The 25,837-nt window shown below is 39.0% G+C and overlaps 2 protein-coding genes across 2 annotated transcripts in view; both read left to right on the forward strand.

Annotated features, from left to right (window-relative positions):
* Window positions 1-3,550: 3,550 nt before the first annotated feature.
* Window positions 3,551-7,865, forward strand: ZBTB38 (zinc finger and BTB domain containing 38). Its single transcript, XM_009818463.2, has one exon. It carries the CDS (start codon window positions 3,551-3,553, stop codon window positions 7,127-7,129), a length of 3,579 nt encoding a protein of 1,192 aa, XP_009816765.1. The 3' UTR covers window positions 7,130-7,865.
* Window positions 7,866-12,551: 4,686 nt separating this feature from the next.
* RASA2 (RAS p21 protein activator 2) overlaps window positions 12,552-25,837 on the forward strand; it is a 50,283-nt gene continuing 36,997 nt past the window's right edge. Inside the window, exons 1-3 of the mRNA XM_059822411.1 lie at window positions 12,552-12,612; window positions 19,496-19,601; window positions 25,053-25,156. Coding sequence (XP_059678394.1) covers window positions 12,552-12,612; window positions 19,496-19,601; window positions 25,053-25,156 — 271 coding nt within the window. The remainder of the gene's footprint in view (window positions 12,613-19,495; window positions 19,602-25,052; window positions 25,157-25,837) is intronic.

Genomic DNA, 25,837 nt, shown 5'->3' on the forward strand with positions numbered 1-25,837 from the left:
AAGGTACTGTTCAGATTCCTAGGAAATCATTTATGTCCGGATTGAGAGTAAACAGTATCAAAATAACACACATATTTGTGTCAAAAAAGGACGGCTTAGTAGGCTGAAGAGTTTTGTTGACCTTGAATAGGTCAAAAGGTATTTACATATGTTTTGGGCAACATTTATAAATAATACTAGAATTTCTTCCATAATTCTATAATAAAAATCATACAGAAGAATAGTAACATTCCAAATGGACTTTCCAGTGTTTTAATCGAAAATATTTACTTATAATGATACATCTGAAAAGTTTGATCTCTGTGTATCTTGGTCTCAGTAGAGCTCCCTTGGAAACTGAAAAGCAGGTTTTCCTTTTGCAGTATGAACTGCAAATGGAATGTAAAATATTCCTAAAATATTCCATTTATGTGTGTGCCAGATAGAGCGTTCTGATTTTATAGCATTTCAGACACGTTTTTCACAAATACAAGAAGCAAGGCAGGTAAAATAAAAGGCAGTGGAGAATCATTACACACACGAATAAATTGACTATTTGGGGAATGCATAGGTTGAGACAGAGAAGCAAAAAGTGTTGGCTCTGAAAATCAATTTGCTCTGGAATTTTTCTGTATAACTTTCTAATGAGATACATAGCAGATGGTTTAGCACATAGCAAAAAAATTAAATGTCCAAATAGCAAATGGTAGTTTCTACTATCTTTACACAGGAATCTAGTTTGATGTTTTACTGAGCATACCAAAATATCCAGGACTACAAAAACTGGCAATCTATGTACATGCAAGTAGAAATTGAAAATATTCACTTCTCTCCTTAGGAGGATACATTTTCAAATAACTAGTTGAATAGTAAGACTTCTACTAAAACCACTTGGGTTTGTAGGCCTTGCTTATAAAACGCCTCTTAGTATAGAAGTAGCAGTCTGATATATTTAGCAAACAGTATGTCAGATGATGTGTCTTTGAACTAAAACCAGCTGTCTCCAATAAAGAAACAGAAAAAACGCAGGCAAGTTCCTATGGGGCAGTTCACTGGGAGGTAGAGTTGACATCATTTATTTCCTATACGCAGGAAATAACTCTATCAATAGCTCCTGTTGTGAAATGTTTTTGATGTCTGACAGTTGGTTTCTAACACCACATCACATGAGCAAGTCAGATGTGATCTCAGACATTGTCAATGAGAAAAAAGAATCAATTATAGGATAGTGGCTGCTTGCTTGCAGAAATGTGTTCTTGTCAGTATTCTTTCTGTAGAAGTCTCGATATGCTAGAAACTATACAATTATATATGGGTTTTCAGATACCAAACCAAAGCAGATAACCATACGTAACTACTGTGAATTTCGGGTTATCATTCCAAATGAGTAAATATCTCTTATTTTAAGCCAAATAAGTGTAATAAACAAACTCATGATAAACTATGGTTTTAAGATTTAAAGGCACAGAACAGTGCATCTAGATTTACAGCTGCTGTGAGTGACCAGATAATCAAAATAATATACATCTACATTTCTGTTACAGTTGTAATGATGAATTCATTTCTTGACATCCATGACATATGTAAGCGTCAGAGGTATTTTTTGTGAATCACAATTTTGATTTTTCTGAATTCTGTGCATTGAAAATTCTCAGCCATTAAACTGTATTAGAAGTTTTGGCCATTTGCACAGACAGTACCTTCCTGATAGAAACAGTGGCCATGCTGCAAGGTACAAATTGTACTTCCAAGCTTCATCCATAATGTACCAAATTATTATCTTTTTCATAGTACATTCTGTTTGTCTTCACAGTAAGGTTGTCAATGTTTTTTATATGATTTGATTTGCAGTGAAGTAGTTCGTGGATTTGTGATAAAGTGTCCAAAGTGTAACTAGATTAGCTAGAGCAAGGGTGTATGTCTCATATTACTTACTTTGTGATAAAGACCCTACTTTCAGGAAAGGATTACTTCTAAATAGCTTGGGTGAGAGAGCCAATGTGTTCTAAACGGCCATTGCTGTTTGCTTAGTGAATATGAGTCAAACCTTTATTTTACCATTTGGATCAAACCCATCAAACCCAAATATACTGGCATTTTTAATGTAAACTATTTGAGGGTAGGGGTCATCATAAAAATTTTCAAGCTCAACATTTGAGTTTGGAGCAGCAGATGGCATGTTTCTTAATTTATTAGAGCACTACAGTGTGGTACTATTTTAAACTATCTTACAAAATATCTGTAGTTGGTAATTTTCTTTAAGGTGCATTTTGATTCTACAAGTGGAAAGAAAAGGGTCTTTCTTCGTGATTGGTAAGTGCCAGTAGGACAACTATTTCTTCATGACTTGGTCAGAAATGGGCAGTAGTAGTTGAAAACACTACTCAGAGATGGAAAACAAGGAACAAACCTCATTATATGGTACAGATCTGAATTTGAACAAAACAAAAAAATAAGCTGGTTAAATCAAGTCAGAGATTTTCTCCCGGTACATACTGTCAAATTAATTCATTTTTCAGTCTACTTTTCATTCCTATTTTGCATCTTTTATCTCAATTAAATAAACCAGTATATTCATACAGTAACAGCCTGGCTAATCTAAACATTTTTTTTGTCCGAATTAAACCTCATTATTATTAACTGGCAGTTATTTAATAGTATTTACTGTTGCAATTAAATCTTATTATTTGGTAGAAGTTAAGAACACAGTGTCAAATTATAAAGTGTGAACACTATAAATCTAAACTATAACTGAACAAAAAACGTTCTATTACTCTCTACTTGTTTTACTCACTGAATTTATAAATTCAGTTACTTACAAATTTTCAGTAATTTTAAAGTAAGTGTAAACTATTTAGTAAAATTTAATCACTATTTAAAAAATAATACTCTGTTTACATAAATAGTGTTATGTGTACTCCGCTATTGTTGACAAAATTGTGTTGCTTGTGCATTCGTTTATAAAGCCTTATCGTGTAGCTGAAACTTTATTGCATGGGATCTCTCATCCCTGCTTTAAGTATCAGCTTAATAAGGGGATCAGATGCAGTTGTTTTGTAAAGTCATTGCCTGACAAACAGCCCCAGATAACAAAGTCTTCAGTATCCACAGAACCACAGCAATTCAGCCTTTCCCATAATGTCTACCAGATACCCCAACCAGATGCTGGGGGAGTTACCTCAAGGGTTCAGTGCGTCATTCGGTGTGAACCTGGGCAGGGGCACCCGCGGGCACAACAGAAAGCTAGCGGCTGCGGTCCCCAGTGAAAGGCGCCGGGTGGGCAACAGACCCATGTGGGGACAGAGAAGATCCTCTGTGTCCTGCCGAAGAGCTACTGGCGTTCCTGCATCCTTGACCTGTACATAGATCACCTTCAGTATTGCTGGCACGAGTGAGCCTAAGGTGACTTCAGCCCGAAATGCTATGACAAAATTTTACTCGTTCTTAAAATTTAAAAGTTAATATATTAAAAGTATATAAAATAAATATAGAACTATAAACTTGATCTGTAACTGAAATGGATGAAAAATGCTTTCTAAATATATTTACTTTTTTTTTTTTTTCCTTGTAGATGACAGTCATGTCCCATTCAAAGGATCTCAAGGACGACTTCCACAGTGACACTGTACTTTCCATTTTAAATGAACAGCGCATTCGGGGTATCTTATGTGATGTCACCATAATTGTGGAAGATACCAAATTTAAAGCCCATAGTAATGTGCTGGCAGCTTCAAGCCTTTACTTTAAAAACATCTTTTGGAGTCGTACTATCTGTATTTCAGGTCATGTACTGGAGTTAGATGATCTCAAAGCTGAAGTGTTTACAGAAATACTGAATTACATCTACAGTTCCACAGTAGTTGTTAAGAGGCAGGAGACTGTAACGGACCTTGCAGCTGCAGGGAAAAAACTGGGAATATCGTTTCTAGAAGATCTTACAGATGTTAATTTTTCAAGTTCCCCCTGCCCCTATGCATACTGTATTAATGAAAAAGGGACTGTCAAGGAGGAAAAACATGAAAAGAGACATGAAGACTCCGCTGTGACAAATGGACCACGAATTACTAATGCATTCTCAATTTTTGAAACAGAGAACAGTTTGTTTTCTCCACTTGATTTGAGGGCAAGCTTTAAAAAGGTATCTGAGACAATACAAGCTCCCAACATCAGCCTCGACAGAAGCGACGTTTGCAAAGATGCTGAGCCAGCCAGTACACTGGCCGAACACTCCTATGCAGTTTCTTCCGGAGGAGATACTTTTCAAGGAACACCTTTTCTTGAACAGGACAGCAGCCCTTCATACAAGATGGGTGAAGACCACTATGAAAATTTGCAAGCCACACCACTCATTCAGCCGGGAAAACAAGCCTGTAGTACTCCCAAGACAGCCTTTAAGCCCCAGGGTACTGGTTTGGCTCTAGCAAAAGTACCGGCCTCTACAGTAACCACTACAGAAGCCCAACATGAAGCAGTTAGTGATCAGACAATTGTTTCCTTTCCAAAACCTCAAAATAAAGCAGGAGATTTCCATTTATCCAGAGAAGAGGAACACAATTCTGCTAATGTCTCTGGATCCGTGGCAACTGTCGTTCCGCCTGTTTACAATTGTAACTGTTGTGCAAAATCATTCAATGACAGGGCGTTACTCAGTACTCATCTTCAGCTCCATTCAGAGCATCAGGAAACTTTCATATGCAAATACTGCAGCAAACAATTTGCAAATCTAAATATACTGGAAAGTCATGAACAAGTCTGCATGAGATCAAGTAGCTTACCGGTTCACAATGGAAACGAACAAAATTTTGCAGATAACTATACTGCTGCGGACGGAAGGAATGGAAGTTCATATACAAATGCAGAGCCTCTGTTGTCTGAAAACAGCATCACTGATTATTCTAATGCAAACTGTACTTTACCAGAAACAGATCATTTGGTTAAAGTCGTTGATGGGCAGATATTATATACTTGCATCGTTTGCAAGCGTAGTTACGTAACATTGTCTAGCCTTCGAAGACATGCAAATGTGCATTCATGGAGAAGAACATATCCTTGTCACTACTGCAATAAAGTATTCGCATTAGCTGAGTATCGCACCAGACATGAGATCTGGCACACTGGAGAAAGACGGTACCAGTGCATTTTCTGTCTGGAGACTTTTATGACTTACTATATACTAAAAAATCATCAGAAGTCTTTCCATGCAATTGACCATCGTCTCTCAGTAAATAAAAAGACAGCCAATGGAGGCTTAAAGCCAAGTATGTACCCATACAAACTTTATCGACTTTTACCTATGAAATGCAGGCGACTACCTTATAAGTCCTACCGAAATTCTTCATATGAAAATGTTCAAACAAGTAGCCAGGTTAACGAAACTGCTTCTACTAACTGTTTCATTCCGAGTTCTCTTAGCTCTGAGCTACCACCACTGAATTTTCAAAGTAATATAATAGCAAACAACAGAACTCTTGCCTTGGATACATCTTCATGTAATGATACAGCATCTTCCATGAACACTCAGAATTCTTCCTCTTGGGGAGTAGGTATCTTAAATTCTGACCTGCAAAGGGACTTTTTCGCAGCTGAAAAAAGAGTTTCCACTGCTGCAAATGAGACTGGTTCTCAGGAGTGTGATTCCTCAGTTGTGTCTTTAACTAATGTGAACGAAAATTCAACCTCTGTCATCAGTTACAGCAGTTCTGCACCCTCTGTTATAATGCACAGTAGCAGAGTTTCATCAGTAATAATGCACAGTAAAACAGTCACTTCTGTAGAAAACAGTAAGACAGAATCTTCAAGTAATCTACCTAGTCAGTCTGTAAGTGATGATTGTAAATATGGGTCAGATAATTATGGGAAGTGCATTACAAAATCAAAAACTATTAAGGAGAAAAAGAAAACACTGCTGTACAACAGAGCAGAAGCGACTGACGATATGCAGCATGTCACAGGATCTGGAGGTTCATCTGGCAAAACAACAAATACCATCCAAGAATCGAGTAAAACTGAAACGTACATTGCAAAGCCTGCCTTACCTGGCACATCTACAGACAGCAATGTTGCGCCTCTTTGTCAAATCACAGTAAAAATTGGTAATGAGGCTATTGTAAAAAGACATATATTGGGATCTAAGCTGTTTTGTAAAAGGGGCCGAAAATCTAAACACGAGTCTAAACAGGACAATCTAATTGAGGAATCAGAAATGGAGATAAAAGAAAGAAGCCCGTCTAGGCTCTATAGCTCGGAATGCCTGGAGCTGACGGAAATGTGCGATGACGTAAGTGACCAGGACTCCAGTGATAAACCCTGGAGACCCTATTATAATTACAAACCAAAAAAGAAATCCAAACAGCTAAGAAAAATGAAAAAGACCAAATGGAGGAAAAAGCACGGAAGCAAGAACACCATTGTGGAAAGCCACAACACGTGCAGTCGAGAGTATGCACTCAGAAACGCTCCTGAGGAAAAGGCGATCGGTCAAGAAGAAAACGCAGAAATGCCTAACCTTCATTGTGAGCTCTGTGAAAGAGATCAATCTTCCACTGCAGAAATTCAAGAACACGTACACTGGCATGTAGCTACTTCAAAATCTTACATTTGTGAATTATGCCAAAAACAATTTCAAAGTCCATCCACTTTAAAAATGCATATGAGGTGTCACACTGGGGAAAAGCCCTACACTTGCAAAACCTGTGGTAAATGTTTCTCAGTTCCTGGAAACCTACAGAAACACGAACGTATTCACCTGGGTGTCAAAGACTTTGTCTGCCAATACTGTAATAAGGCGTTCACTCTAAATGAAACACTTAAAATACATGAAAGAATTCATACTGGCGAAAAACGCTACCACTGTCAGTTCTGCTTTCAGAGCTTCTTGTATCTTTCTACCAAAAGGAACCATGAGCAAAGACATGTACGTGAGCATAATGGAAAAGGATACGCTTGCTTTCAGTGCCCCAAAATTTGCAAGACAGCAGCTGCTCTGGGAATGCACCAGAAGAAACATCTATTCAAAAGCCCAGGTCCACAAGATAGAAAAGAACAGTTTTGCAATGAAAGCACTAAACTTTTGGAAAACCCACATTTCCTTGGCTCAGAAGGAAGTGAAGTAAAAAATACACAAAATGTAACTCCAGAAGTTATACTGTGAGTGACAGTTGTGCAAAAGAGAAAAAAAAATCCAAAACTATATATTGGAGAAAATATAGATCCATTGAATGGGGAAACGTCTCCACTCAAATTAGTAACATTTACGAAGATCAAATTTCTTCATCTAAATGTGTCAATATATGCAAAAGAAGGAAAACAAATACAGAGAAGAAAAACTAATATTTGCAATAATACAAACTTAATGTGAAAGACACAATATACTTCTGCCACAATAGACTTCTAACATATATAGAGAGAGAAAGAAAAAAAGAAAAAAAAAATATGACCAACCAAAACCCTTCTACTTAGCATTACAGGAAACTAGTCACTGAACTATTTTACAGTGCTGTTTCTGAGTCCGAATCATTCTAGGCAAAATAAGTATGTAGGTTCACAGTGTACTTCATAGAAGGAATTTTTGCTGCAGAAACCATATATTGCATTTTTTAACAAAAAGTAATGTGTTTATAAACAAAATAATTGTAATTTAGTGTATTCTAAAGTGAAGGTGGGAAATGTTTCATGAACTAGGGTATGCTGAAGTACAGTTGAGTTCTGGCGTGCTTTTCTGTAACTCAACATTTACAAAACGTATTCAGGAGTTTAAAAGTCTTTTTCTTTCCTTATTCAGTTTTGTAGTTACCATAATAACCGTTAAGTCTGAGTGCTTGTGTGGAAAGTATTCCAGATTTATGATATCTCTGAGACATGTAATAAAGATTCAGTGGAACTCACAATACCCAGTCTTCCAAACTGCATAAATCCCTATGTCAGTGGCCTGGTAGAGCTATTCAGGTGCATCTGTCTAAAGGCGATTGTTCTCATTAAATAGCCTAGCTTAAAGAAATCCTGTATATAAACATCCACCTCCTGGTGGGTCTGCAACTCCTGTCTTTTAGAAATACCATTCTTCTCAGCAGCAGAAGAGGAGATTTAGACAGAGTCTTCCTCCTCATCCTGGAATAATGCCTGGACAACAAACGACAGAGCAACTCCCCATAAATACTTTGATTTTGGGAGGAGTAGGTAAATACTCAGATTCTTGCTTCCATATATATCCCTGAGGCAGTCCCTGGGTATAAACAGGGAAAGGGCCAGTTGGTGGGGTTCCCTTGTCATCCCCATGCCTTAAATACAACATCTAACCTTCGTATGTCCCTTCTGGGTGATCCCCCTAACCATGCCAGCATCTTGCCCCAGGCAAGCTTCATCGCAGTGCCCCTTGGCCCAGCACAGCGGGGCCATGGCAGAGAGGTGCCTGGGACGGGTTGCTGGAGGAAGGAGTGTTGGCCTTTCTGTCTCCCTCATCCTGCCACACCGAAGGGTTATGGTGAGCTGTACGGCTTCACAGTTTGCTCAGAATCGGAAGAATAGGCTTCTGAAATGCATCACCAAAATGTTACAGTTAATACTATTTTGTGAAAATGTGATTCATTTTAACTGACAATAAGAGATTTTTAAAAAGTCAAAGAGGGTGTATGTGTACAAGTTGCAGTTTATATGATAGGGCTCTGTTGCACTGTATCTGCATTTCCAATTAGTCATGTATGTTCATGAGATAAAGGTTAGCGAACCTCAACTTCATTCTACGTGCAAATACGGTACACGGTTTGTTTACTTACTTCGTCTTCTTGAATATTTTAAAAGAAACTATAGCTTGGGTACAATAAAACTACAATTGAAATGATAATACAGTATTGATTGAAGTAATAATATAGTCCACTTATTTATTCTGTTATTGGTGAGTGCTATGAACCCCTTGAGAAATTTTGGTTTCATGGCAGCTTTGGTTCCATTTAAATAAGGATAATAGAAGAATAAACACAGGAAAGTACGATGATGTTTCAAAGAAAGTACACAAAGATAACTTCTAAGTGGACTTGTATGATGATAATTATAGACCAAAGCAAATAAGGTAGAATATTTATAAATATAAAGATAATTTTACAAATATTTTATATAACTGTATAGTTCATAAGAAAAATATTGATAGCTTGTGTTAGGTTTGGGGGGGTTTGTATATTTTGATAAAAACACAATGACTTTGTAACTCTGTATATTCTCTACAGTTTATAGCAAAGCAGTTTTAAGATGGCAGTGTCATGTTTATAGTTCAATTGTGGCACTTTTACTACAAGTAACATGTTGCAGTAATGAGTCAAGTATTAACGACCAAATTAGACTTAAAGTAAGTGTAAGAGAAGATAAATACTATACGTTGTCAAAGACTGTAATTTGCTACATAATCTCATCTGTATTTTTGTTTAGAAGAAAATATTAAATGCAGATGTTAAGGATTGATAAAGACTCTAATTTTATTTTTTAGGAAGAGTGATTATAACTCTGTTTTTGCTTAATTAAAATAACGTCTTCTTATTTTTCTGTAAGTCTCTCCATTTTTTAAGTTATGTTAGTACTTACATAATCTAGAAGATCCAGAGATACATATCTTCTGATAGTTATTTCGTTAGAAGATTAAGCAACACAGTTACCAAACATTCCCTTCGTTAAGGTCAGAACAGTGAATTGAGAACACGCCAGAGCTCAAGGGAGGTGATGGTATCTGCTGGCATCGTACCATTAAGGGTGAACACAATGCTGAGGTGAACAGAATCTACCTGCTCAGTATCTTAAAGGACTTGGAAGACGGGTGAACTGTGTTTAATACTTTGCAACATCTTAAACATGTTTTCATGAGGACTCGAAACTTTAAAATTTCTTTTCAATTCTGATAGTAACCTTGCAGTATAGATTGTGTATTTTACACACTGTACTTCCAATCTTTTGGGACTCTTGTCAAGAAACATAGTTCAGAATGCAAATATCTAATTGCATAAGGAAATACGAAGATACATACAAAATAGAAGATTACGCATATTCAAAGTACTTCCCCCTTCAGCTAGGTGTCACTAGTCCGTAACTTGCAATAAAAATCACATGTAAGCTAAGTTATGCAGGTCATTTTGGGATGGTCCTCGGGAGAGATGTATAACTAAACAAAAAAAGTTAGAAGTTTGCTACATATAACAAAGTTCACGCATCTAAACAAAATGTTAGTCAATCTTCATTTACGATATACCCAAAATTAGAACAAATATACTGAACTATATTGCTGTATTCTATAAAATGAGATAACATGACGCAGCTAAACTACAGGCAGAAGCATATGACGTAAGCCAGTAAGTGTCATCGTCACTTTTATTTGTTCTAAACTTCCTTAGTATAGCAGTTACCACTGACAATTCAACACCTTGGCTGACATAAAAGGTTGTATCACAAAAGCAAAGATGCCCCTACTTAAATCCTCATTGTTAAATGACGAAATCTTTCCTCTTAAGTTTGCAACTTAGCACACTAGTGTTTGTCTTAAATGTGTCCTTAGCTGAACCGACCTACTTGTCATAGAGATGCTCCTAAAATGTAACTTAAAGAGAGGCCGAAAATGAACGTTATGCAATTGAAACGATATTCTGAATATAGTATGTTAGATTAAAAGAAGACACTTTTAAAATAAAATGGAGTGTCAGGAATTAGACAGTGGCAAAACTGAAAGTTTCATTGATGATGTCCATAGGAGGTCTGTGCTTCGAAGGAAGCTGATGCTAAGTTAAGCAGTGAAGTCCAACTGTAATCATAACTTTTGAGAGAGCATGGAAGAACTGGAGTTGCACGATCTAACTTTTAAAATGTTGCAACGCACAGTTCCAGCATGCATCTTCATTCTCAGAGTGCTACCCTGCTACGTTTCTGAGATCAAAGCTCTGACTGCCTGGGTTAGCCTCGGTTCACCAGCCACCAGTCAGACAGGGCAGCCAACCTAGATAAGACAGCCGTGTGTAATCAAACCCTCAATTTGTACTGCAGAGGAACCTCTCATTTCTAACAGGTTAAAATTCAGCTTATGCAAACTTGCGTCTTTGTGCGGATTTGGGTTTTGCATGCATACGAATACACCCGTTACTGGTGTGATGAAGCAGCTTATTCCCCACCAACCCCCTGCCCGCCACCTTTAAACACGTACCTGTCCTCCCTCAACCACTATGTGCACTGTGGGGATGAGGAAGGACCCTCACTGCTGCTGAAGGAGCAGCAGGGGAGAAGTTGGATGCAGGAAAAGCCACCAAGGAATGAGGCACAGTAGTGCCTGACTGTCAGATTATGTGCCTTGATGCCATATCATAATAATAACGGCAAGGTTTGTGCAGAAGTAAAAAATGGTCAGAGCACCACGGCAGAGCACTTCAGTTAGAGACAAATGACAGATGCTGGCCTGAAACTTTCCAAACCTCCCTTTGCTTTAACAGAAGGACAGACTGAAGAGGGCTTTCTAGGTGTAAAGTGAAGAATCCTAGTCCTCTGTGGCTTTCTAAAACGGCTTTAGCCCACTGATCTACCTCTGGTTTAGGATGTGTCAGTCACTAAAAGCTTTCACCACTCTGTGCCTGCAGGGCCTGGAGGCTGATGTACCCTCAGCGTGCACCCGGGTGTCCCCAAACTGGACACGCCACCGGCTGGGTGGATTATGCAGACCTGAGAAAGACGCCCACCACCGACGTGGGACTGGGGCGAACTCCAGATGTAAGCAAGAGCCCAGAGAATTTCACATGAGGATCTGTATCGTCAAGAAACGTTGGTATAAAACACGCTGCAAAGGCCCTCCAATTCTTGATGAAGGCGGGCTGCTGCTGCGCTTTACCCGCAGTGGCCTAACACCTTCAGGTGTCCCGGGGCTCCCGCGAGCCGAGCGTTGCTCGTTGCAGCTTGCTGTCGCAGGCAGCACTGGAAGCTGAACCACTTCCTACTTCTTTTATGGCATTTCTTACGTGGCCAAACAGGCAAACGTGAACAAGTGACAGCACAGAACGTTCAACAGAAGCCATCGAGTGCTTTTCACACAGACAGGCGCTCAGCACCGCAGAAATCAAAGCCACCCACTCCATCGCTCCTTTCAGCCGTTTAATACTACCACTACTGCTACGGTACTACCGCGCCCTCCGCGCCCCGCTGCCCCTGTGGGAGGTACACAAAGGGACAGGCCACTTAGGGCAAGCTGCGCAAGCGGCCGAGGCCACCGGGCTCCCAGCGAAGCCAGGACGGAACACAAGCCCCCCTCGGGCCCGCCGCCGCCGGCAGCTGTCCGGGCCGGGCCTGGGCGCGGGACGCCGCCGCCGGCAGCCGCGGCAAGGGCGGAACCGCCGCGCCAGTGCCTGCTGGGAGACGGGCGCCATCGCGCATGCGCCCCGCCGCCCCCCGCCCCGCTCCGGTCTGTGGTGCCCCCCGAGGGCGGCGGCCAGCGGGGGCGGAGCGGTCGCGGCGGCGCGGGGCGGTTCGCGGGCGTGTGCCGGGGCCGGGGCCGGGGCCGGGGCGCTCCCCTCCCTTCCCTCCGCGGCGCACTGCACTGCGCAGGCGGCGGCGCTGGCGCGATGGCGGCCGGGGACGGCGGCGACGAGGTGCGGGTGCTGCAGAACCTCCGGGGGAAGATCTGTAAGTGCAGCGCCGCGGCCGGGGCGGGCTGCGGTGGGGCTGGGCTGGGCGAGCGCCCGGGGCCGCCGCGCTCAGGTGCCCGCGCCCGGCCTGGCTCCGCGGCGGGGGCCGCCGCCGCTCCCTCTCCTTCCCTGCGGCGGGGCGGGCGGGCGCTCGCGCGGCGGCCTTTGAGGCCGTGGCGCGAGGGCCGGGGGGGCGCTGAGGGGGCAGCAGCTCCTCACGGCGGTGCCCCTCGGGCCAGGCGACGAGGAGAGCCCCGTGGGGTGCGTGTGGGGGCCGCGGGGGCCCGGGCCGCGCTGCAGCGGCGGCGGGAAGGGGCTTTGTGGCGGGCGCGGCCGGCACGTGCTGCCGGGGCCGGGGCCGGGCCGGGGTCTGCGCGGCCCCGGGGCTGGGCGGGCGGGCGGGCGGGGGGCCGGGATGGATGGATGGGTGCGGCGGCGCCGCTGGAGCCCCGGAGCGGCTGGGAAGCATCCGTTGCTCCGAGGGTTTCCTTGAGTCAGCGGGCGAGGAGAAATGCCCCCTCCCGTCCGGAGCTCGGGCATCGGAGTCTGTTTGTCAAGCAGAAATTGCGAAATTATTGATGTGCAGGAAGTTGGTGGTAGAGGGCTGTTCTGGAAACGGTCATTAATGCTTCTGTTTCTTTGTGCAGCGTGTGTGCGAGTGAGAGGGAGGCAGGGAGAGAGGCTGGTGACTTTATTTTGGTGGTTACGAAGTGCTGACTGAAAATACCTATGCATTCAGTAACGTGGGAAACCAGAGGATGAGCTGGGGAGGAGGGGCCGGGGAGGAAAACAGATAGTGCGGTGCGGCTCGGGAGGACTTCAAAGCAAGTAGGAGAAACAGGATGTGCAGCGGCTTCCTGAAGGGGTATCAAAATACATTCATACCATTCAGATGCGGCCCATTTACTTCCTTTCTCACGCAGTCGATTGACTTTTTTGAGAATGAAGCGAAACAAGTTGAATTGGGCATGGCACTGGGATTGAGAGCCGGTTGTGAAAATCTTTTGAAGCATTAGGTTTGGTGGAGGAATGGAGTCGTGTTTGCTTAGATATTGTCGTGCAGTATAGACTTGAATATGTCTTCAGGAAAGAGAAGACTAGGTCATGAAAATAGGAGACTGCATGAAGTATAGGTGGAGGTACTCTCGCTCTAGTGTTAGTGATACAGAGTGATTGCCTGTTGAGTAGACAAGGCTGAACACACACACACACACACACACACACTCGGAGATCTTAGGTTGTTAGAAATTATCACAGAAATAATACATGTCAGCTTGCCTTAAAGAATACTGTTATTTGGGGGGCAAAGGCATTAATTACTGAAGTTGACTGACTTACTGACACCATTCTGCTTCCTAACTTGTATCATAAGGTTTTTGTCAACACTGGACAACACAACTTTCAAGGAGTTTTACATTTCGTGATAATTAAACCTGATAAGAGTTTTCCATTAAGCATTAAAAGACAAACCCCAAAATGTCTTGAGACTTGTGTCGAAACTAGTTTTATTGTCCCATTTACGTGTTCTGGATTGAGCCTGCAGTTGTATCATAACTTTGAATGTTCAATTACCTGGCAAAAGTAATGGTAAACTGAGGACTGTGGCCTGCTTCCTAGGGAATACGTAAAAAGTTGGTTGCCAAAGATGGACCTGTAAGAACTGTAGGAGCCCATTTGGAAGATGAGCGGAAGAAACAGCTGCAATAAAAGATGTGTCTTGAAACTGTGTGAAAATCAGTTTGTAAACCTACTTGTTTCTTCTAACAAAACAAAAGCACAGTTGAAAAAAAAAAGGTATGAGTTAAATATGCTGTGGAAGCTTGTGAACCTCAAATCCCTAGATGCTCTTTTGGCTTATTTGCACAGCACATACTGTTTTATTCCCACTTCTTGCTAGTATTTTACTCACGTGGTTTTTAGCTGCGAACTCTCTGAATGAACAATAATAAACAAATGCAATAATGTAATCCCCCTTGATCTGGAGGGATTAGCAATAGCAGACCTCACTTTGGAAAGTTGATGTTCATAGTCTGTAAGAACTCCTTGTAACGTGCTTCTTGGAAATGGAATACATTTCAGTGCCTAAGCTTTGTTGGCATTTAAGCTGCTACAAGACTTGACACTGACTCATTTTATGTGTTGCATGAGAGAGCGTGGTAGTTTTAATGAGGTAATGTCAGTTCCATGTAATTCTGCATGTATAGAAAACACCATCTGCAGTTAAGTCCTTATTTATACTGTTGTTTTACAATACACAAAGAGGTGGTAAAATCTGAAGTTAGTGATGTTATACGAATCATTGCAACAGATTTAGAATTGAGGCGTATACTTAAAGGTGGCTTCAGTAGCTATTACATACCTAGCAGTGAAAAAACAAGAGTAGGAACACATTTGCAGTCCCTGGTACTCTCTCTGTTTTGTGGGATACCAGTGTTTGCAGCCGGTCTCCTGCCTTCGGTTTTCAAGTAAGAGGCAAGGTGAACTGGTCTTACCAGTTTAAGACCCCGTAATGTTTTTTGAAAATGTGGTACTACACTTCAGCAGGTTTCCACCAGAAATCCACTGAAGAAGGTCAGTCTTTTCTTTACGACAACTCTTTTTTATTGGTAGGTCTATTGTATGTGTCATAGTAATGACAAAAGCGCTTTGCAAAGGTATGTGGATATCATGTAGTTTTAGGCATATCTCATAGCATAGTGTTCTAAGTTGTATAACTAGCTTCTGTTGTCATGTTATGACACGGTAGTACATTTTTAGGTGGTAAATTATTTTAGTTGCTTTGATTTTTGGTGTGTTTACTGAAACCTGTCTTAGTGGAGCACTTGGAAAATGTCTCTGTCATCTCCCAGAGCTCGTTTGACAAAACTCAGGATGCGTTCTTTTTCAAACTTCTTGGACTGAGTTGTTAGCACTGCATGGTTATCTCAGATTATGCTGCACTCCTGAAGTGGAGTTCGTTGTTGCTATGTAATATGTTTAGTCCTGTGAAGTGAATACTTTGGAGTTTTGTGTGCATAAACATCTTCTAAATTTCTTTGTTCTGGGTCCCTGTCAGAGGATGTACACTAATTGCGCACTTTCACTCGACAGAGGATATTGTGGATAGCATTTATTTATACCACCTCCTGCTTTTGCTTAGTTTCCGATGCACTGTTAACAGTGGACAGGCTTTAATTTGATGTTTTCATGTAGTGTCTACATTTAACAAATGATGTGCAGCACAGGGGAGTTTGACAGAACTGTTGAATTTGGTAGGTTGCTCCATTGCTGTTATTGCTAACTCATAACATTACTTTAATATGGAGAGTTTGGATTTATTAAATATTGCACACCTGAATTTCTATTGCTCTAACACTTGAGCAATTTCTATTGCTCTAACACTTGCAGCTTTTCCCTTTCGCTTAGGTTTGGTCTAATGTTATTTTGAAGTGAGACTTTACTAGGTATTTATATAGAGAACTTAAACAATGTTTTATAAATATTTTAAAATCCAAGCCAATATGCCTAATTGGCCAAAGTATGGGGGTTGTTTTTTGTTTGTTTGGGTTTTTTTCTTAAATTACTGTTATTATTTTTTGTTGTTTTCCCAAAGTACCTGAGTGGCAATAAAGAAAGTTAGTTTAAAAGTCAGGAAACTAGTAGCAATTATGAACTTCTATCTTTTCAAAATCAAAAGGTTGTTGTTCATTATTTTAGTGATGCATTTCACAGTTTCCCTGTTGAATTATGACACTAAATACATCATGTGAAAATAATTTCTGGTTTAAGTTAGGCCAGTGACTGAAACAGGTGAATTGATATGGTCAATACAAAATAAGTCAGTCTGTTATTGCTGCTATCACTTGCATGTTTCACCATTTGAACTTCAAGTTTAAGTATTACACTATATAGTTTTAGATGACAGCCTCTGTGAAGAGGCTTGACATACAGTTCCACAGTTAGATCTAAAATTGGTTTAGTTTCTCTCTTTTCCCCAGAACAACTTTATTTGGTGTTTTTGACTAACCATTCATACTATCCACACTTTATAAACAAACCCTTGGAAAACACTAGTGTGCATTTCCTCAATATACGTCTCTCACTTCTTATGTTTTTCCCTTTGCAACTTTTGAACAGTGAAATGTCTGCGGTCTTCAGAACTCAGAATTGCATGCTTGATAAATGCACTGAAAATCTAAACATTCAAGCAGATATCTGGTGTTGATTTTTATGCAACCATTATAGCCTTAGGTTTTTGAGGAAAAAGTAAGACTTGGTATACTCAGACTTGTGCCTTTTTTTTTTTTTTTTTTTTAAGAAAATAAGCTTCTTGGAAGAGTTGCACCACTATATGGCTGAAAAGTCTTCCACGATCACAGATACTAAGAGGTGTTTGGAAAGATGTGAAATCTCACGCTCTGCACTTCACCTGACAAGTGGTCTGAGGTTATTTTTAACTCAGAACTGAGAATCATCCCCTGAGCCTCCCAAAAAACTCAGTAAATTTGTCCATGCCTTAAAGCTAAACACTGGGGTTACAAAATACAGGTTTTTATCTCATTAGAACATCAAAACTTCTATTTCTTCTATTCCCTTGGGTAGAAGGTTTCTTTTAATACTGAAAGATTGCAGTATAGTAGACATAAAAATTGTGAATCATGTAGAAATATTTATTATTTACTCTTTTAAGAAAACATGAAACTATAATAATTGTCTTTTCCTTTCAAAGTCCACTGTACCGTGCCTTTACAGTGCTGATTAAGTAATGTTATATCTTAAATATATATGTAAAGATAGGATGGGTAAGCTACAGAGTATTAACTAAAAAATAAATGTTCTTATCGGGAACAACTGACATACAGTTCATACTGTAGTTTGTAATTAATAAGTATCAGAAGCTCTCTGCGGATTACTAGCTTCTTTCATGAACTTATTTTTGTATTTTCTTTCATATGTTTTATTAAAATAGCTTTTTTTTTAAGGCAATGTTAAATCCTTGATGCTTTTCACAGTTCTTCTGCAATTTCTCACTTAAGGGTAATTTTGAGTTTAGTCTCTTTTTGGAGTCTAATGCCATTAAAACCCAGTTCTGTTATATCTCTCAATGTGTCAACATGAAGTGTGGTGTTTAAAAATAATATGGATACTTCCTCCTTTCCCACACCCAAGTTGATGAAGAGCTCATTGATGCTTCTGAGAGCATAAGTTTTAACTGTGGAAGTCACTTAAGTGTCTGTTCATGCTTTCCATCAGTGTACATATCCCTGACTTGAAAAACATCATGCATGAAATTCAGTCTCTGTTCCTGTTAAACTGTCGTGTTCTCTGCTCAGAGACAGTTGTGGTAGCATTTCCAATGCCAGGCATTACTTAATTAACTTTCAAGACCGTAATAATTTATTTAATCTCCTTAAAAAAGGAGAGGGGGAAGAGAGAGAAAGAGGAAACAAAGTTCTGATTTTACATCTTAACACTATAGACAATAAAGCTTCTTCCACTGTGCTTCATATCTGCAGTTTTTTAAAAAGAGACATATGTATGGCATTTCAAATCTAGTTTCAAGCTGTGGTCTTTGAAGGTGGAGGTGATATGTTATTCAGACATGATAAGTAATTAAAACTCAATACTTCAATGTAGTTTTCATCTTACTACCTTTTAATACCTTACATAAAGTTTAGATAATGTTGTTTCCACATTTCACTGGGAGAGGTATTTCCAGTAGCAGGTAAGGGTGAACGCTGCTTTAAAAGGTCCTGGTTAAGACCTAACGCAGAATACAATCTTTGTTGCCTGTGCTTAAGGTAACAATTAAAGTGGAACAGGGGCAGAGAGTGGCCACTTGCCAATTAGGAGCCTCTCATGTGAGAGAGTATCAGAAAAGCTTGTCTTGTTTCTTTTAGCAGAATAAAAGGTGAAAAGGGTCTGTTTGCTGTCTTCAAAGACATTCAGAGGGGAAGGAAACATCCGGGGGGAAATAACTGTTTAAGCTAAAGGACAGTGTTGCCGTAAATAAATGTAGATGTCTGCGGCATTCAGATTTCGGAAGAGCTTTCCAATTTGAGTACTGGGAACTAGTTTTAGCTGTAACTACTTGGAAGTAACCATTTCCGAAAAGGGCCGCCTGATGTCCAGCGTGTGTTATTGCGGTGGCCTAGACTCAATAGAAATAGCAAATCTTTGTATTCCTGTGTTGACAATCATTGTGTCTCATTAGAAACTTCCTTTTCTACTTGTTCTTCTCCATGTTGCATTTAGTCAGTAGGTGATTTCCCCCCTTCTACTAGACCAGACAGTTAGGAAAAAATAAACAGTACTCATAGCTGAATCTTTGAAAATATATCAGTCAGCTTAAAATCAGCTGTTCATTGTGGAAAATGAAATAAAGATTTGATGGGTAAGTTCTTATTAATCAGCTTCCTTTAGCCAAAATATTTGCGGAGGAAATACTAAGTGAACAATAGCTCAGCCAGATCATGTCTTGGTCTTATGACCTAATGCCACATCACCTCAGGCTGCAAGCTTCTCGGATTTAGCAAGCTACGCAGGGTCAAGCCCGAGATGAGACCTCTCAAGGGAAAGTGCAGGTGCTGCAGGAAGTGGTGTTCATGAGTCAGTGTGCTGTCCTCTTCCTGTCGACTCTCATCCACGTGAAGCTGGATGTAGAAATTCCTGTACACTATTGGATCTTACGAATTGAAAATGAATGTGGAAATGCAGGCTAACTGAATGGAAAAGTAAATTTTGGACACACATTAAAACTGTAAAATTCTTGTGCCTAATATTTTGTGTGTTTTTCCCCCTCAGTATTTACAGTAATTTTTTTATTTACAGTAATTTTTTATTTACAGTAATTTTTTTATTTACAGTAATTTTTTTATTTACAGTAATTTTTTTATTTACAGATGACGCCAAACACTTAGTACCCAACAAAATGAGAGACTTTTTCTGCACCATAAACTTGGATCAAGAAGAAGTTTTTCGTACACAGGTAGTTGAAAAATCTTTAAGGTAAGCTTAATTTTCAAATGGAGATGATAAGCAAGACTGCCTCGGTTCAGAATAAAAACAAGATATGTGTCAGTGTGCATGTGCTTTTGCTTGTACCTCTTTAAAATGAGAACTGATTTGTGGCAGCTACTCAACTGTTACAGCAATGTGTAAATTGTGAGAGTAGTTGAAAGAGACAAAATTGAGGCTTGTGAGTAGTACAGTGCTTTTAAAATGAAGCATGCTAAAACATATTTCACTGTTACTTTATTCTGTTCCATTGGGCAGCATAACATTCGTTTTCTTGCCCCGGGTTGTTTTCAAGGGAAAGAAATCTACTTGGTACTTGCTCTCCATGTCATTTCCTACTTCTGACATGCGGTTGGTCTGTATTGGTGGAATTCTGCTTTTAGTGTCTGTCTTGTAAAACCTGTTTCTAGAATGAAGGAACTGGAACTTTTCCATGTATGAGAGTTTTGTGTGCTGTGGGATGTCCCCCTGAATAGGCCTCATTCTCTCCCGAAATTCTTGTTTTCGAAACTATAACCAGCACTCAGAACGGCTTGCTTTGACTCTGTGAGCAGTGCTTAGTTGTAGATTCTGCTACTGTCTTAGAGCCTTAAAAACAACCAAACAAAAAAGTCATGATAACAAAGCTTTAGTAGTGTAGGTGCTTGTATGTATCAGAACTCTGAAGTTCAGTGATGACACATACTGAAGCACCATTGCAGCTGCATTGTTCAGAATATCTGAGCGGCAGTTTCAGTTATCTGGAAGAGATGTTAAACCTTGCTCTTAAAACCCAGAAAGCCTGTTCAAACTCTTGAAAGTTTTCCTAATTCTTGTTGTTTCCAGTGGTTTTATTGTTAGTGTTTGTTCTTTGAGCTATCTTTCTAGATGTTTCCAGGTGAGGAACAGCATACTGCTCATATTGCAAATTTAAATAGTGAATTTTACTTTTTCAAAACATTCTCTTAAAGCCTCCTTATGCTTCTGCATGAAAAGCAAACACCACATACATGCAATCAGGAACAAATATTTTGCTCATACTCCTGATCTGTAACTGCTGTAGTCAGATCCAGAAAATTTTCAGAATTTAACTGGCTGCAATTGAGATTTGATTACCAAAACAAACTCAGTTGAGTAATCCTTTAGAGAATAATGTTAAAGAGACTGTATTGATAAAGCAGAAACTTAAAATTTCCCCTCCAAATAGACAGTAGTTTGATGGATAAAAGGGAACCCAATGTGTCTTTTTAAAAAGAAAGATTTTGCTGTCCGATTTTTGACATGTTAATAATTGGAACCCTAAAAGTAACTACTATGCTTAGAAACAAGACCTGTTACATTTAATGTTTATGCAGACATTTTTATTGTGTTCTGTTTAAGAATTACTAAATTTATATACTTTAATCACCTGATAATAAAATATTAATTGCATAGTAAAACATTTGCTAAAATAAATTGCCTTAGCCATCAAAATTTTTTTAAATAGTGCTGAAGTTTTAAATGAAACTTGATTAAATGAAAGCAATGCTATTAGTACTTTACAGAGGAAAGGAAGAAAAATTTCACTATGACAAAAGAACAGTTTGGGGGGGTCTCAAGTGACACACACACACCCCGCCACCCCACCCCCCCCACCCCCAAATTGAGAATTTTTCAGGTGATAGGAAATCAACATTTCGAAGTTGAGAACATTTTATTAGGAGTTAGAAGTCAGTGTTCTGAATCACTCTTTGCGCATAGGTGCCTTTCTGTCTCTACTGACTACATAGGCGACTCCTTCAACCTCTGAATTACGGCTGTGTTAAGATTCACAGCATGAGTAGGGTTCCATACAAACTGATGAAATGTATTAAAATAAGTAATCCTCTATTAGTAGCGACCAGAGTTGGATGCTTACACTTGATTACTAGCGTGTATGCAGTTATGAAGGCTGACACTTTTTTCAGAAACTTAATTATACCATCTTGTTGCTTATTGCTGTGTTAAGCTAGAATACTGTACTAACCTAGAGGTACTGGAAGGGAAGATGAAAGCTCTGATCTCTTATTAGTCTGAAAAGTTTATAAATTGCTTTTCAATAAGGTGTAGTATAGTAGAATTTTAATCATAAATACAACTTCGGATTTAATTGTTTTGTTTTATATTATTTGCTTGCTTTTTCTTACACACATAATTCACAGTCTGTTTTTGTCACTGCATTCTGGGTTGTAAATTTGTACTAGCTGTAATCTAAATTGTATTCTACAACTATCCGCTAGTTAAATGTCTGTGGAAGTAACTATCACTAGAATTAAAATTATCTTTGACTACAGTGACTGAAAACTAATAAAGAAATGTATTTTTTAAATGTGCAAATGGGTTTGGGTTTCTACCAGCACTGGGACTATTGTTAAGAGTGCAGATGTGAAGCAAATGACTTTTCAAAATGAGAAAAACATGAATTTGAAGTGAAAGAAGGATATTTTGACTAATGACTCAAGAAATATTTCCTGACATGGTGTGGGATTTCTGTGCGTTCTGAAGAAAGGAAATTTTTTTCCCTTGGAAGTTTTAAAGAACATCCGTGAGCCTCCTCAAATATCTATGGCCAAATAGGAGGAATTGGGGAGGGGTTGTGGTATGTGTGTGGTGCATTTTTTATTTTAAACTACATTCAGGCTTTTTTTCCAAACGGAACTTTGTGTAAATGCAAGGTTATAGCAAAAAATAATTGTCTTGTTGATATAACTGTTGCTTTTATCAAATGACAGATCTAGGGGCATTGTTCAGTTTCCAGCATAGAACTGCCATTTTAATGTAACAAGGAGGGGAAGAGCAATGAATGTCACACATTTAAATTTAATCTTCTGTATTACTGTAATCCAGTTCTTCCTGTATGACAGTCTGGTCTTCCTTGGAATTAGCACTATCTTCTAATTTTGTATCTGTCACAGTCTTTAAAGTTCTTGCATCAAAGTCACAAATGAAAGTACTAAACTGACTGAATCCCTGAGGAACAGGTTGAGTAAGTTCTCCATTTTAATTATTCCTCATTGGTATAACCTATTGTACCCCTTCAGCCAGTTCTATATCCACCTAAGAATTTCTTTACTAATCCTTTGTATTCTCCACCTTAAATTTTCTCTCTGTGCCTCATACTTTGCTAAAGAATAATCAACAACTGATTCATAAGGCAGTGGTATTAATCTAGGTAAGGAAGAATAAGTCAACATGAATAAAACAATGCATTACCTTCTATTTATGCTCATACTATTGACCTACTCTTTCTCACCAAATCTGAGACTTCGTGTAATGTTGAGGTCAAAATAGTGATTGTTAGTGTCTGATCATTCTTTGGGGGGGATATAGTTGTGAAGTTTGCTGCCTTTAGCTGTAGGATATGGCTGCTAAATAGGTTTTTGGAAGTCTCTTCTAATAGTCTCCATCCCAGAGTATTTATCTGATTATAAATGAATGCATAGAATTACATAGATTCAGCAAGAATAGGGACTTAGTGATGTGCAGTTGTTGATGTATATTGTAGTCTAGCGTGCCTCTTAGGACGCCTGACTGAAGCTGAGTTAGTAGCAGTGTTTCCCTTGATACCAGTGCCAGGTAGTTCACCCACTGTTCACTCTTTCCGCTGTAGTATCTCTTTGTTTGTACTGATGCAACTATTATTTGTGTAGCTATTAGGGGAGCCATATCATGGAATTGACCTAAGTTTAAAATAAGCCTTTGTTTAATCTTTTTTGGTCTGAGTTATTATGTCAATACAATTACAATGAGCAGCAAAGGTAATAAGAAAATTGAGGCTGCTTAGGGCCGCACTGCTGCTAAAGGTAATGCTCATGAGTTTATACCTTTAGTGGTGGTGCTGACAAGAACTCAGCCCTCAAAATCAAAGCTGAATTCGTTGGCTTTGAAATTTAAAAAAAAGAGTGGGGAGCTGAAAAACCACGAGCAAATTGTTCAACTGAGAATTCTTAAATTATTTCTCAGTGTAGTGCAAAGGCTAATACCGATTTGTCTGCTTTGAAGCCTATGGTAAAAAGTCTGTGTTTGAACAAAAAGAACTTTTTCACTTGTGAAATCCCTCATAATGAATTCCTGCAGTTAAAGCTCTTGTTTCCAAATATCAATTCTAGAAATTTGGAACACTAGATTTTTTTTTACCTGTGTTCTTTCCACTTTTTAACTTAGTTATCAGCTCCTCTCTTACTTTTAACTTCTTTAATGAATCATTGGTCCTTAAGCATTTGGTGGTTTTTTTCTGTAATTATTTTGGAGAGAAGAGAGTAGGGTGATATCCTATTCTTCTTGGTATCTTTTTGGGTAGGTAATAATATGAACTGATTGTTCCAAACATAAGCATATTTGTATTAGTTTAATAAAGTATTGTAACAATACAGTATCAGAAAGGTACTTTACTGGGAAGGAAAAAAGAATTTGTTTCTGGGTTTGGTATAACTGTCATCACAGTACTTCTCTGTAGAAAGCAGAGTCTAAAATTAGTTTCATGAAGCTGAACACCTTTCCCTGGTGATGTTAATACATGGTAATTGAAAGTATTTTAAATCTTTTAGAATCCAGTAGTTCCAAAATAGCGGGGTTTTTTTGTGGACGCACTGGATTTTCAGAATTCACAACTTGCAGTGACAAAAATAACATTGTGGTTTTGTTCAGTCTTTCGAGATACAACGTTTGGACTGCTGGCTATGATTGCATCAATAAGTACTCCTCAAGTTTAATGAAAGTATAAATTCCTTGAGTGGAGATTCCAACACATTGTATGAAATATGTCTAACACAGAGGAGACCAAAGTCGTCTTATGTAGAGGGCTCTGCAAATGGCAATTAAGTGGAGTGAACTGTAAACATTATGTTGGACTTCATTAGATGGAGGAACGTGGTGACTGTTTCAGCATGCAGAACGTGTATTTGAGATTAACATTGCTCTTTTTCGCTGTTCTGTTTTATAGTTGCTAATGCTTATGGCTTTTTACAGGTTTGAATCTTAGAGCATCAAATCTGATACAGAAGTTAGAGCTAAACAAATGTCAGTGAAGTAATTAATAAATTGTGTTTTAATGTAATTTAATAACATACAGAATGAAAAAAGAGAAACATAAAACTTGTGAGTGTCTCAGGATGTCATTTGGGTTGGGTAGAGAACCAACTAGAATAATTTCAAGACAGAAAAATATAATCGAAGTTGCAGAGGAGACACTTTCTGTGTATGCGCTCTGATTTTTTTTTTTTTTTTTCCTCATTTGAACATATGTAAAGCATTCTCATGAAGTTTTAACTTGCAGTGTTGTTTTATGTTCTTGTAATGAAAAGGTTGTGGATGGCTTTGATTGATAAGTATAGTGGTAAAGGCTAAGTTCTGTGACTGCAGTAAAAATGCAGCATTTTAATGTTTGTCTTCTCTATAAATTGCGTAAAGTGTTTTTCTATTTTAACTTTCAGTCTTTCTTTTCAGCCCTTATTTTGGGGAAGAGTTTTACTTTGAGATTCCAAGAACATTCCAGTGGTTGTCCTTCTACATTTATGATAAAAGTGTTTTACAAAAAGACCTGCGTATAGGTAAGTTCTGGGATACTATCTACATCTTGCATAACATTTGATTATTTTCAGTATTATCATCTGTGGTATTCAGGATACAATTATTAAAGTGTTGCATTTTTCAAAACACCGTATAGTGCACTTAAACTAAATATTCCTTTAAAATTAGAAAAGCGGGATTTTGTTTCCTTGCTTTATTCTATTATACTAAAATATGTTTATATTTTAGGCTTAGAGGACATTTTATAGTCTTATAGTCTCAATTTTTTTTAAATTCTATTTGTTTTTTCTCCACTTCTTTTTCATTGGAATATTTGAATAGTTGTCACTACCTGTAGGTCTTTTAAAGACTGAATTGTGGAATAATTCCACAATAATTGCAATTGTGGAATAATTCTTAAAACTATAGATAATTCTTTCTCTGTCAGTGCAACCTGTAACTTAGTGACTTATAAGTTGCTGCAAAATGTGTTATGTAGCTTAAGTGAAAAATTACAGGAGGTGGATTCCCCCCCCTCCCCCCACTGCATAATGGCTCTATTGCAGCTGCTATTTGGATATAGTCACTATAAAGCTCTAACAATCTGCTGTGGAAGTTGGCTTCACGTTACTTGAATTGAGGAAGGAAGTAACTTGAACCAGGATGTCAGATAATTTGGTATAATAACAGCTTTCCAAATAGCAATCAGAAGAGCAAAAGGC

Source organism: Gavia stellata, chromosome 11, assembly GCF_030936135.1.
Source record: "Gavia stellata isolate bGavSte3 chromosome 11, bGavSte3.hap2, whole genome shotgun sequence".
NCBI classification, from domain to species: Eukaryota; Metazoa; Chordata; class Aves; order Gaviiformes; family Gaviidae; genus Gavia; species Gavia stellata.

Bases quoted from the DNA above. Each gene is read 5' to 3' on its own strand.
- ZBTB38 (XM_009818463.2), top strand. From the start codon at position 3,551: ATGACAGTCATGTCCCATTCAAAGGATCTCAAGGACGACTTCCACAGT.